Raw genomic sequence first — 12,482 nt, forward strand, 5'->3', positions numbered from 1 at the left:
CCATGCCTGGCTTCCCCTGACCAGATAACACCCCCTCTGAAACCTCAGCTGTGCCTCAGAAATTCTGACGTTGGATCCCAGTTCACTCCCTCAGTGCTGAACCCTGAGACCACTAACCTACTGCCTGCCTTTGGGTTATGCTTGTCAGAATCTCAAGACACCCCCTTTGGGACTTGTAGTGCTGTAAAGCTGTGCTCCTAGAGAGCTGGGGGGCTGTTCTCTCACCCACGGGTTTCTGGAGAGACAGTCCCGGCTGGTTGGAATCACAAGCTTGCTTTAATGTATTTTAAATTGGAGTTGGGGGTCTTTCCGTGGTGGTTGAACGATGGCTGGATCAAACCCAGGGGCCCTTCAGAACCCTGAAGCCCACTTACTCCACCCCCAGGAGACCTGGGCAGCCCTCCCTGGGCACACCCCTGAGCCCCCAGCCCCAGGGCAGAGCAGCCCAAGCCAAGGTCACAGCCTAGGCCTGCAGCCTGCAGCTTGGAGAGTGGAGTGTGTCCTTGGGGGACCTGGGAGGAGGCTGGGGGCTCCCCAGGCTGCAGCAGCAGTGACTGGAGTGGGCTCAGGTAGGTGGGTGTGGACCAATTCCCTGGCCCTAACAGGTGGGGCTCCAGCCCGGGCAGGAAGGAGGACACCCTGGGAAGTGGCTGGTGAGTGGCTGAGGCTGTGTGGGTGGGTCCCGTGGTTCCCGCACAGCAAGCCCCAGCTCCTGGGGGAAGTTGGAATCCAGCAGGGAAACCCCTCCCAGGGCGGGGCCAGGGGGCGGGGGAGGTGGGCTGGGCCAGCCTGCAGGGGGGCTATTTAAGCCCGGGGTCTTGAGGGTTTGGTCCCATTCTTCTGAAGGGAGCCTCCACTGCCATGGACAGGGTGAGAAGAGACTTCGCTGTGGTGGAGGAAATGACTCCCAGGGACCCAAAGAACCCTGCCATGCCTGAGAGTGAAAGAATTCACTTTCCGATGGGTGAGCTAGTTGGGCGCAGCCGGGGCTTGTGCTGGAAGGGATGTCGCAGGAGATGGGCTGTCTCTGAAGAGGCGTCCAGGAGGGAGTTCCTGGAGAGTAGGGGGGCTCTTGTTTGGGACGAGCGGTTTTCTTGGCAGAAAGAACTCCAACATGCACCATTCAAAGCACAGGCTTCATGAATGAAGGCTCATTATGGGAGGAATCAGGGAGTTTGAGGCAGGCCCTAATTACCTTCAAACCAGCTCCTGGTTTCTGAGCCTGAGGGCAGTTTACCAAGCTCTGTGACCTGGCTGGGGAGGGAGCAGTCTGGGGCTGAGTGTTGTCAGGCCATGAGTTAAAGCCCAGAGTGCATTTCCCTTTGGTCTCAGTGGTCTCAGACCCCTTTTTGCTGAGGCTGGCTTTGAACCCCTCCTCCATCCACCTTCCAAGCCCCTGGGATTACAGGCGAGGGCCCCACACCGGGCTCAGATGTGGACTCTGAGGTGAAGATGTGCATTGGTGCCTGAGCAGAGCTTGGGGCCCAGTGGCCCCCAAAAGTGCCTTCAGCCCTGGGATGGGGAGTGCAGTGGCTGGGGAGGCCTGAGCCGGCGGGAGGCCAGGCCCAGTGCTCTGGGGTGAGGGCCCTTCCTGGCCTGCCCCCCTGGGCCAAGGGTCCTGAGAGCACAGCAGCCCTTTCCAGGCCCATCTCAAAGCTGGCGAGGGGCAGGGCTGGGCTGGGCTGGGCTGGAAGGTGGAAGCCAGGTCTGACCCTGGGGCTGGTCCAGGTGTCACTTCCTGTCCACTGTGCTGCTGCCCAGCTTGCCAGCTGAGTCCCTGTGGCCCAGGGCAGGGCAGTGTCAATGGGGGGTGGCTGGGGATGGTCTGTGGGGCTTCTCTGATTTTCTTCTTTCTCCCAGACCCATCATCATCGAAGTGGACTACTTTGACCCTCAGCAAGGAGCAGGTGGAGACTCTGGAAAAGTACGTCAGGAAGTACCCGTTTCCATCCAACAGTACCCTGCAGGCCCTGGCCTCCCGCCTCGGCCTAGAGGAGCAACTAGTGCAGGTGGGACTCGGGCTCCACTCACCCCTTCCTTGCCCTGGCAGGGGTGGCCCTACCTGCCTGCTGGCTGTTGCCCGGTGCCCTTTCAGGACCCAGACCCCAGCACCCTCTAAACCCGAGGATCCCCTGGCAGAGTCCCCCCATCCCTGGGCTCTGGGTCCTGTCCCTGGGTATCTCCTCCTTGCCTTTGATCTCCAGAGCCCAAGGGACCTCTGTGTTTTGGTTCTCTTTGCAGAGCTGGGCACAGAACCCAGGGCCTTGGCTCCCAGTGTCAGACCAGCTCCCCACCACCCAGCCAGCACCCTGCCCTTATATTGCATTACCCAGGGTGGCCTGGAGCGCACCACCCTGTTTCAGCCCTCCAGACCTCTGGATTAGAAGCACATGCCCTGTTCCAGCACCGCCCCCTACATGCACCTTCCACCTGGGGCCCAGGCAGGTGTGAGAACTCCCTCTTACATATTTCCATGTCCCCTTTGTCTCCCCAGAGATTGTATCGTCTGAAAAATTCATTTGGAGGCCCCCCCAAGCCCTCCTGCCCATGCAGCAACCCCACAATTTGGGTAGGCGCATCCTGGTCCACATACTTTCTTATATGCCCATCCTGCAAACGTGACCACACCTGGAAAATTCGGCCTGAGGCCCCTGGGAAATTCCAGGGCTATGCCCAGGACAGTTCCTGGCCCCAAGATGAAGCGGAACTAGAAGAAGTCATGAGGAGACTCTCCACTGCTGCACCTGAGCACCATGACCTTGGAGACACAGATGAATCAGGTCCAGGAGATTTCTGAGTGGATGGGGGTCCTGCACCTGCCCCATTCCACAGGTCCTCTCTCTGGCTACTATTCATCAGCTGTTATGAGTCACCTGGGAGTGTCTGGGTCTCCAGTCTAGGAGTCGAGTGGGTGTTCCTGGGTGCATTTCCTTCCCTTCCTTCTCCTTTGATTGCAAAGTAGTAAAACTTTTTTTCTCAAAACTGGGTCCTCATTATTAGATTGGCATTGGAGACAAAGACTAAACTCTCAGTAATATAAGCACTGAGTGAAGGCCCTTGCATATATTTTTCTTTTTTGGTAAATAGGAGCGATAGTGCTGCTTATTGCAAAAGGTTTCTGAAGGTTTTCAATGAGGTCATCCACAGTATGGCTGGGCTGACACCTGCCTTGCAGAGAAGTGCAGGCCCTGGTTCTCCATGGGAGGACTTTGACTGGAAGTAGGTTTTCCATGATCCAGATAATGATCTCTAAATCAGTTGTTATGAAGGCCTGTTTGGGCTGGGGTGTGGCTAGAGCATTTGCCTAGTGTGTGCAGGGCCCTGGGTTTGATCCTCAGCACCACATAAAAACAACTAAAAAATAATATTTTTTTTAAAAAGGTCTCTGCTAGGGGTCTGAAAGAGGCATTTTCATGAGGTTTATGAAATTCAAACTATTTCCTGGGTTGCAGTAGAGATTTCCTGGGGCTCTGTGATGTGTGATGACAAGACCTCTTTGGGCTGATAAGCTGTGTGCTTGTGTAATCTGTTTTTTAAGTTTTCCTCAGTTTTAATTATAACTCCTATCAACACAAGGTGCTTGGGAGCTGTGTTAGTCAAGGATCTTCTGGGAGATGGAAATAGAAAAAATAGAAAATATAATAGAAAAACCTACATATAGGTGTAGCTGTGTGGGGAGGGTTTACAAAGGGAATTGACATTCTAATTAGGAGGATTCCCACATAGACTTTCTGCAGGCTGGAGACCTGGGATTATGATAGAGGGGCCCAGTCAAAGTCTAAAGGCCCCAGATGGCAATGGTGGAACTCTCAGTCCAGGTGCAATGTCTCAGGGCTGAGGAAGTAGTTCAGTGGTGGAGTGCCTGCCTAGCGTGCATGGAGCCCTGGGTTCAATCATTTGAGAAACAGAAAATGGTGGTTCATTTTCACAGTACAGTGTTCAGCCTTCCTTGGGTCCAACTGTGACCATTTAAATAATAGCCCATCCCAATATTTAAAGTAGCCAATCATGTCTTTTGTACTTCTGAGCCCCTCCAATTGGGGCTAAGAGCAGCCCTGCATTGGGGTATGAGCAGGAGGACTGCCTGCCCAGGCTTACTTGCCATCCAGGTTCTTGTAGCGCCCCCTTCTGGCAATGTAAAATTTGCTTTGCCCTTCCATTTAAAAAAAATTATTTGGTGCCGAGGATCTAAGCAAGGCAAGTGCTCCACCACTGAACTACAACCTCGGCCCTGCCCACCCTCAAAATTTTGAGTACATGTTTGATTTCTTGTGGCACCTGAATATTGGTAAAACTCCCCAGTACTGGGGGTAGTGTGGGGAGTGTCTCAAGTACCAGGTGCAAAGTTCTTATGTGCATTAAAACTCAGGGTATAATCTCTGTCCAAGACCAAGTCCTGAGAAGCTGGACAGCTGCTGGCACAAGTCCTGAGTCTTGAGGGTAGATGTGGAGTTCTGAGTTCCAAGGGCAGGAGGAGGGCATCAGCTCCAGGGGAGATTGCAAATACATGTTTCCTCTACTTTTTTGTTTTCCTTTGCCCTCAGCTGGTCCCTAGCCACACTGAGGGCAGGTCTTCCTCCCTTGGTCCACAGTTCAAATGCCACAAACATCACACAGCTATTCCAGAAGTAGTGTTTGCCAGCCACGTGTGTACCCTTAGAGGGAGCAAATGACACCTAATATCAACCATGACAGGGAAGGGAAACACTTTAAAATTAGAGGCTGGGGCTGGCACTGTGGCTCAGCGGTAGACTGCTTGCCAAGCACGTGTGATGCACTGGGTTCGATCATGAATAAAACAAAGGTATTGTGTCCAACTACAACTAAAAATATATGCAAAAAATTAAATGCTATAAAAATTTTAAAATTATTAGGCTTCTTGAAGTCAAGTCCTTGAGAAGCGGTAGGAGCACATTATTATATAATAGAATTGAATACAATGCCCACAGTGCCACCTGCGGAGCAGCCTGGTCAGGGCTGTGCATGGCTTGACAGGTGGTCTCATGCCTGCCACTGGTCACCAACACAGCTGCAGGTCCCTGGAGGAACTGACCAGAGGGCCCTTCCCGACCTTCAACCCAGAAGTCTGAACCAGCTCTGCCACCTGCAGCTGGAGGAGGAACCACGACCCACTGGACTCAGGGGAGAGGCACTCCCAGTGGGCCCCACTGGCCCCTGAACACGGCCTGTGCTCAAGCCCAGCACCTCAGCATGGGACAGGCTTTGGAGAGTTCATTCATTTATTTCTGGTAACAAGGATTGAGCCCAGGGGTGCTCAACCACTGAGCCACACCCTAGCACTTTATTTCAAGACAGGGTCTCCCCAAGTTGCTTAGGGCCTTGCTAAATTGCTGAGGCAATCCTCCTGCCTCAGCCTCCTGAAGCCAAGGTGCCCGGATGGAAAGTCTTAGAGGTAATAAGGTTTTCAAGGTGGGGATAAAGGGGCCCCATCACGACAGGTTTCCTTACAAGTGGACAGACGCCAACAGTGAGCAGAGGAAAGGTCATGTGAGGACACAGCCCAGTGGCCTCTGCCAGCCCAGGAGAGGCCTGCAGCCTCCTCCAAGTGAGACAAGGCATTTCTGTGACTTTAGTCCCTGTGATGGTATTGTGACAGCAGCCCCAGCAAACCACACACAGAATATGCAGGAGGCAGAGGCAGGAGGATTGCGAGTCCAAAGCAGCCTCAGCAACTTAGCAAGGCCCTAAGCATCTCAGGGAGACCCTTGTCTCAATTTTTTTCAAAAAGGGCTAGGGATGGGGCTCCATAGTCAAGTGCCCACTGGTTCAAGGTCTGCTACCGAAAAAGAATTCGAAGCCAGACAGATTCCTATGGAACAAAGAATGGTGGAGCAGGGATCTGTTAGCTTCATGTTGACCTGTCCCCTCCTCTGCTATAAAGTGCCTACCTGTCATCAGCAAAGCGTCAGGGGACTGGAGGGGCTCCAGGGGAAAGACAGGACACCAGGACAGATGAGGCTCTGCTGTTGGATTCACCCACTGTTTATTGGCCTGGGAAGGGCTGCACCCACCCGGCCCCACAGCTTCCCCTGAGGAAGGCGAGGGACAGGCCTCCTCCAGGAGCAGAGGGGAGGTGGGGGGTGCAGGGCAGTGTGGGGGCAGGGAAGTGTGGGCTCTCTTGGTGACCCCATGACAGGCATGAGACCACCTGTGTGGGCGTGGCTCCTGGAGGAAACACCTCACCCCACTCAGAGGCAAAGACCAGGGGTGTCGACTAGGCTCCGACCCAGAGGCTGCAAGGACATCGAGAAAAGACCAGGCGTCCCAGAGACATTTCAGTCCTTCCTGTCATGGAGCGTCTGCTGAGCGGGGCTGGGCCAAGGTCCCTGGACTGTGGAGAGAAGAGGCGGAGTGGGCAGCGGGTTGCAGGTTGCAGGTCCAGGTCAGCGTGACAAGGGTACACAGAGCTGCAGGCCCAGGGAAACAGGGTGCACAGGGAGGGACCGGCTGAGGGCCAGCTCTCACTGAGCCTGTGGAGAGGTGATAGGCAGCCACCTGCTGGCCTACAGAAAGTCTGGTGGCCCAGAGCCAAACCCATCTCCAGAGCCCGCCGCAACTCACACGTGGGGTTGTTACTTGATACTGGGAAATGGACCCAGGAGTGCTTTACCACTGAGCCACATCCCCAGCCCCTTTTAGTCTTTGAGTCAGGGGTCTTGCCACATTGCTGAGGCTGGCCTCAAACTTGTGGTTCTCCTGCCTCAGCCTCCTGAATTGCTGGGATTGCAGGTGTGCACCACCTGGCTAACACACAGGTTCAGGGGGAGTCTTGCTTTGGTCCTGGGGCTTGCACCCAGGGGCACTCTACCACTGAGCCACACTCCTATCCCTGCACCCCCTGCCCATCTTTTTCTCATTTTTTATTTTCAAAACAAGATCTTGCCAAGTTGCTGAGGCGGGCCTGGAACTTGCAACCCTCTTGCCTCAGCCTCGCTGGGATCACAGCCACCTGTGCTAACACTGCTGGTGTCGCGGGCTCTGGGAGTGTGGCCTCGGCTTAAATTCTGGAGGGCCTGGAGACAAGGCCAGCCCTGTGTAAGCACAGTCCCCAGTAAAAAGCTGGGACGCGATGGTGCCAGCGAGCCCCTCCAGCGCAAGAACTGGGGCGTATTTTCACCCATCTCGTCAACATGGCAGCTGGCACAATCAGCCTGCATCTGTCTGGGGGACAGGGCACAAGCTCCTGCCTGGCGACCCCTGCCCTCTGCCCCTCCCTAGGTAACCTGGAACCATGCAGAACAGCTGCTGGAGTTCTTCTGAATCCTTCCAAGGGTCCTGAAAACTAGAGCCACAGCACTGCCAAACAGGGGCAGGCAGTGGCCCTGGGGCAGGGCATGTGCTCAGCAGGTGGCAGGCCCTGGGTTCCACCCCCAAGCACCAAAACAAACAAACAAACAAAAAACCAGTCCCTCTTCACAGACTTGCCTCCCCCCATTTCTTCCTTAGGCAAACCCACTTTCCTTTATGGGAGATGAGTCATCTGTTGACTCACCCCCTGGAATCCAAGGGAGCCTCTGCCAGTGCTGACTGGAGGCGGGTTTAGTCAGAGCTGAGCACTCCACAGAGTTCCCGTCAAATCCCGCTGCGTGGCACCACCCACCGTCCCCAGCCACTGTGGAACCAAGAAATTCATTTCCAATGTGGGGGTGTAGGTGCTTCATGTCAGACCCACACAGGAGGCAGGATGCCACTGTCCTTCTGTAGTCACTACTTTAGATCTGCAGGTCCAAATTCAGAGTGGCCTCACTGCTCTGGAGCAGGAAGGTGATGCACACCAGCAATCCCTGTGACTTGGGGGGAGGATCGCAGGTTCAAGGCCAGGCTTGGCAACTTGGCCAGACCCTGTCTTGAAATCAAAGGCTGAGGCTGAAGCTCAGTGGTAGAGCAGCCCTAGGCTCAGTCTCTAGTATAGGCGGGTCGGGAAAGGAGTGTCCCCAAAACCAGAACTTAGCCCTGGTCTGCACTGGTGAATGGTGCCCAGTCCTGGATGAGAAGGGGTTTGGAGCTCATCTGGAATGTACTTGAGGAAACTGAAACCAAACTCAAGAGGGCTCTGGAAAGCAGTCCATGTTCCAGAGGGTTATGGAAAGGGCTATGTGTTCTAGAAGGGGCTGGGCTGGAAGGAACTACCTGGCTCAGAGGACATAGGGAACTAGTTATCAGTCCTCCAGTTTGGGAACTGGTCTGCACAGTTCTGTGCAGCTGTGGGAAGGGGTGCCTGGGTTCAGGATATGCTGACAGCTGGTTCTGGATTTGATTCTACATTGCTCTGGGGGAGAAGGGAGTCCCTTCTGGGGCAGGGGATCACTTCTAGAGTTAGTGTCAGTTTCTAGAACATTCTTTGTCAGTTAGTTTCTTAAAGTGTTTGTGGGCCCACTCTGGAAAAGTCTCAGGTTCAGGGTCTGATAACTGATGATCAGGTTGAAAATACTGAGCACAGGAGCTGTGTTTCCAAATGTGCCTGTAACCTGGGCTGACAGTCACAGATAGTCACTGTTTCCTGGCAAAGGGACAAAATCCAGAGTGTCTCTTTAGTACCTTCTATTCCAAAGCAGGAGAGCTGCTGAGGGCAGCCCTCAGCCTACTGCCAGCTCAGGAGTCATCCTGCACCACCCAGACCTTGTTTCCACTCCTCCTGCCCCGGGGACACCTGGATGCCCCATCTCGCAGACTGGTCCCAGGTCAGCGCCAGCCTGGGCCCCTCACCTCTGCCTTCAGGGCACTCTAGCCCTGAGCCAAGGCGGCTTTGATGGCAGCCACCAGCTTCAGAAACTTGCTCTCCGTGTCCACATAGCCATCACCTCTCTGGGGAGGGGAAAGAGAGAAAGGGTCGAGCTGGGACCCACACACCAGCCTCCGCCCCAGCCCTACTTGACCCCCAAACAAGACACACACAGAGATATACCTTCTTGGAGTGAACCAGCTTCCCGGCTACCATCACTTCAAAGAACCCGGTGACCTGGGGAGTCCCCTCGCCGCACTAAGCAGGGAGGACAGATTGGCGCTGGGATGCCCTCTTGGAAACGCTTCCCCTTCCCAGGAAGTGAGGGGGGAGGGTGAAGGCTGTGGGGCTAAGCCACCTCCACCAGCACCAGACCCTCAGACAGACAAGGGGCCCTCCACGTCCACATCCCCGAGACTCACAATGTCCAGGCATCCGGGGAACTCATCTTCTAGCTTCTTCTTGAGCTGGAGATACTGGAAAGGGGGAGGAGATCAGAGCAGTGCCCAGCCAGCCCCCCAGATGCACTCCCCCGACTCAGGGTGCTTCCTGAGGGCCCCCGGCTTACCTTAGGCTTGTAGCCTCAAGCGCCACTGGTAGGTGAGTCCAAGTGAGGAGTTCCAGGACAGGCAGACAGGTGGGGACACAGGGAAAGCAGGCAGTAATGGCAGGACAGAGGGGACCAGGAAGAGAAGAGAATAAGACGGGCAGAAATGACCAAGCAGAAGAGACAGAGAAGGGAAGAAAGACACACGGACACCAGAGTGTAATAGGAAACAGCAGAGAAAAAGAGCCAAGCCAGGCAAAGGAGGAGAGGGAGGCCGCAGACGGGGTGACCAGATCACAATTATGAGGCGGGGAAGGCAACAGGGAAGAAAAGGGAGGGCTCTGGGTTAGAACAAGAGCTGCATAAACAACATGCAACCTCGGCTGGGGCCCAGGCCCAGAGCACTGAAGGAAGCCCTGTCGCTCCTGGAACCTGAACACCTTCCAACACCCAGGATGCCATTTCCGGCTGGAATCTGGTGCACAGGCCTCCTGGGAACTCAAAATGTCAAGCGAGCTGTGCTTCTAACAGGCCATGGCATTCCCAAAACGGAGACCCACTGGATCCTGGGTGCGAGTCCAGATAATTAGGTCAGCCACCCAGGTTGGAGTGGCCCCTGTCTGAGCCAGGACCTCGACCTACTGCATTCCCCTCTCCCTGCCCCGTAAAATGAAGCTAGAATTCCCCTCCCTCAAAAGGTTCAGGGGGCAGTAGATTCATTGAACCCGTATTTATTAAGCACCTACTGCATGCTAGCATAGAATGAGGTGCCAGGGCAGATCCTCTGAGCGGAGGAAATAGGTTCAAAGGCAGTCGGGGCTGCTGTGCAGCGCTCCCTGGGCAGGAGCTACTACGTTCGCCCTCTTCGCATCACCGAAAGGGGAACTGTGGCCCGAGAAGAGGGGTTGGCAGCACGGGCACCCACGGGCACCGGCGCGAAGGTTGTTATTTGCGTCTTTATCTAAACCCAGGAAGGTGCAGGAGGCCGTCCTGACCCAGGGGCTGTTCGCGGGCGGGGAATCGGAGCATAGCGGAGGGGTCAGTCTCAGGAGTGCACAGATCCACCCGACCCGCGGCCAAGCCCCTTGGCGTCTGCGGCGGCCACACACATGTCTCCGCTGGACCCTTCACAACCCGAGACGTCCCGCCCGTCCCAAACAGGGGTTCAACTCCCCTCGGCCCTCACCCCTCCTGGCCCCACCCAGCCGCTTTTCTCCTCCCGGGGCCTGGGATCCAGCCCCCGACGCCTCATCCCGGCTCCGAGCGCACGGAAATCGCCGTAGGGAGAGGCCCCTGGCCTCCGCGCTTACCAGTAAATGACTCGGACTTTGAGAGCCATGATCGCGACGCAGCAGCCGCCGCACAGCGGACCTTCCGACCTGACCGAGCTCCGCGGACTCGCTACCGCTGTGTCTCGGGCACCGCGCACACGGCTGGTTCTCCGCGCTCCGCGGCGCGAACCAATGCAGGGAGCGGGGGGATGCGGGGGACACCGCGGCGCCGAAGCGGCCACAGAGCCCCGCGGCCCGCGACCCGACACCCCCGGGGCAGCCTCCTTACTGTCCCCTTGTCGGGCTAGTCGGTGTCTGGATGGAGGGAGTGCCTGGGACAAGCCCTGCACGCATTCCCTTCCTCCCCCCCCCCCGCCACTCCAGCCAGCACGGTACAGCCCAGCGGGGCGGTGGCAGGGAATTGGCTGCGTCGTTGTCACGCTACCGCGCGGCTGGAAGAGGGCGGAGGAGCCGAAGCGCGGGGAGGGGTTGGGACCTCTCCTACCCCAAGAGGCAACGGAGCCCCGAAAGGTTGGGGTAGGCAGTGGGACGTCGAAGGGGAGGCTGCGGGGTCCGGCGAGCGTTCCAAACCCAGCCGCCGGCCCTGAGGCGCCTCATAACCATGTAGCCCTCCACTCTGCGCCTTCATCCCGGCTCCCCGCGAAGGGATCCACGGAAGGTCATGGAAGCAGGCTGCAGAGTTGAGGGCTTAAGACCCTTTCCTCTCTCTAAGCCTCGGTGCCCCACTCTGCGAGGTGGGCGTGATCGCCTGCGGGCGATGGTCTCTCGTTTCACCGCCTCGCTGGGTGCCCCCTGCTGCTCTGGCTCCCGACTGCACGTGGATGCGGAGGTACCAGCTTCACCTTCTACCTCCGGGGTCCTCGCTTGACCTCTCCTGGCAAAGTTCACGTCCCCCTCCATCTTCCTCGCTGGCTGTGTTATTTTGGGAGGATTTGAGACAGGTACCTCCACAGGCACTCAAAAGAAAAGAAAAAAAGCCAGGTATGGTGGCGCACGCACGCCTGTAATCACCGGCTCCAGAGGCTGAGGATGAGGAACCCAAGTTCCAAGGCAGCCTCAGCAACTTAAGGAGTCCCTGTCTCTAAAGTAAGCATAAAGCCAGGCGTGGTGGCGCACGCCCGTAATCCCAGTGACTTGGGAGGCCTAGGCAGGAGTTCAAAGCCCACCTCAGCAACTTAGCTAGGCAGTTAGCAACTCAGGAGACCCTGTCTGTAAGAGAAAAAAGGCTGAGGGTGTGGCTCGATAGTTGAGCGCCCCCATGGGTACTAAAAAATAAAAGGAGTGGAGGATGTGGCTCAGTGGTAGAGCACTTGCCTAGCAAGTGGCAGGCACAGGCCCCTGATTCAAACACACACACACCCCTGTACAAAACCCAGCCAAACCAAACCAGATGCCTCTTTAGCCAAGATATCTTTGCCTTAACATTTTCAAAGATAAACTAGATAAGAGAAGGAAATTGTTGGGGGATCAGGGCAAAGGACTCAAGACAAACCCAACCCCCTACCCCTGAGCTACTTCCTCAGCCCTTTTTATTTTGAGACAGGGTCTGGCTAAATTACCAGGCTGGCCTTGAACTTGTGATCCTCCAGCCTCAGACCTCCCCAGTCGCTGAGATTACAAGTGTGCAAAGCCATACCCATGTATTCTCTTAACAGCTGCAGTGACCTTATTGCAGGCAAACACGATTAAAAGAGATACAGCATCAACAGGACAGATGTAAAGTTTGGCTCTAAACTGACACTGACCATCTCTCAAAGTGCTCACGCAGGGGAAAAAAAAAATCTTTTTTTTTTTTTTAAAGATCTAAACTCCATTAAAATTTCTAAACACACTGGGCACCGTGGCCTGTAATCCCAGCATCTCGGACGGCCAAGGTGGGAGGATCGAGAGTTTAAAGGGA

General features: G+C 55.8%; 2 protein-coding genes across 3 annotated transcripts; one reads left to right on the plus strand and one right to left on the minus strand.

The window, feature by feature from the left end:
- Positions 1-818: 818 nt before the first annotated feature.
- LOC144370744 (uncharacterized) lies at positions 819-2,982 on the plus strand. Its single transcript, XM_078031772.1, has 3 exons — positions 819-964; positions 1,861-2,009; positions 2,495-2,982. Exons 1-3 carry the CDS (start codon positions 862-864, stop codon positions 2,795-2,797), a joined length of 555 nt encoding a protein of 184 aa, XP_077887898.1. The 5' UTR covers positions 819-861; the 3' UTR covers positions 2,798-2,982.
- Positions 2,983-5,987: 3,005 nt separating this feature from the next.
- On the minus strand, positions 5,988-10,840 carry Selenow (selenoprotein W). 2 transcript variants are annotated; one of them, XM_005336588.5, is made up of 6 exons: positions 10,601-10,840; positions 9,312-9,336; positions 9,166-9,219; positions 8,927-9,001; positions 8,728-8,826; positions 5,988-6,352 (listed from the first exon to the last, which is right to left on the minus strand). In XM_005336588.5, exons 1-5 carry the CDS (start codon positions 10,627-10,629, stop codon positions 8,746-8,748), a joined length of 264 nt encoding a protein of 87 aa, XP_005336645.2. In that variant the 5' UTR covers positions 10,630-10,840; the 3' UTR covers positions 5,988-6,352; positions 8,728-8,745. The 2 variants fall into 2 exon arrangements, with proteins under 2 accessions (XP_005336645.2, XP_077887899.1); XM_078031773.1 differs by having other exon boundaries at positions 5,988-6,428; positions 10,601-10,759.
- Between the last annotated feature and the right edge of the window lie 1,642 nt (positions 10,841-12,482).

This window comes from Ictidomys tridecemlineatus, chromosome 15, assembly GCF_052094955.1.
Source record: "Ictidomys tridecemlineatus isolate mIctTri1 chromosome 15, mIctTri1.hap1, whole genome shotgun sequence".
NCBI lineage: Eukaryota > Metazoa > Chordata > Mammalia > Rodentia > Sciuridae > Ictidomys > Ictidomys tridecemlineatus.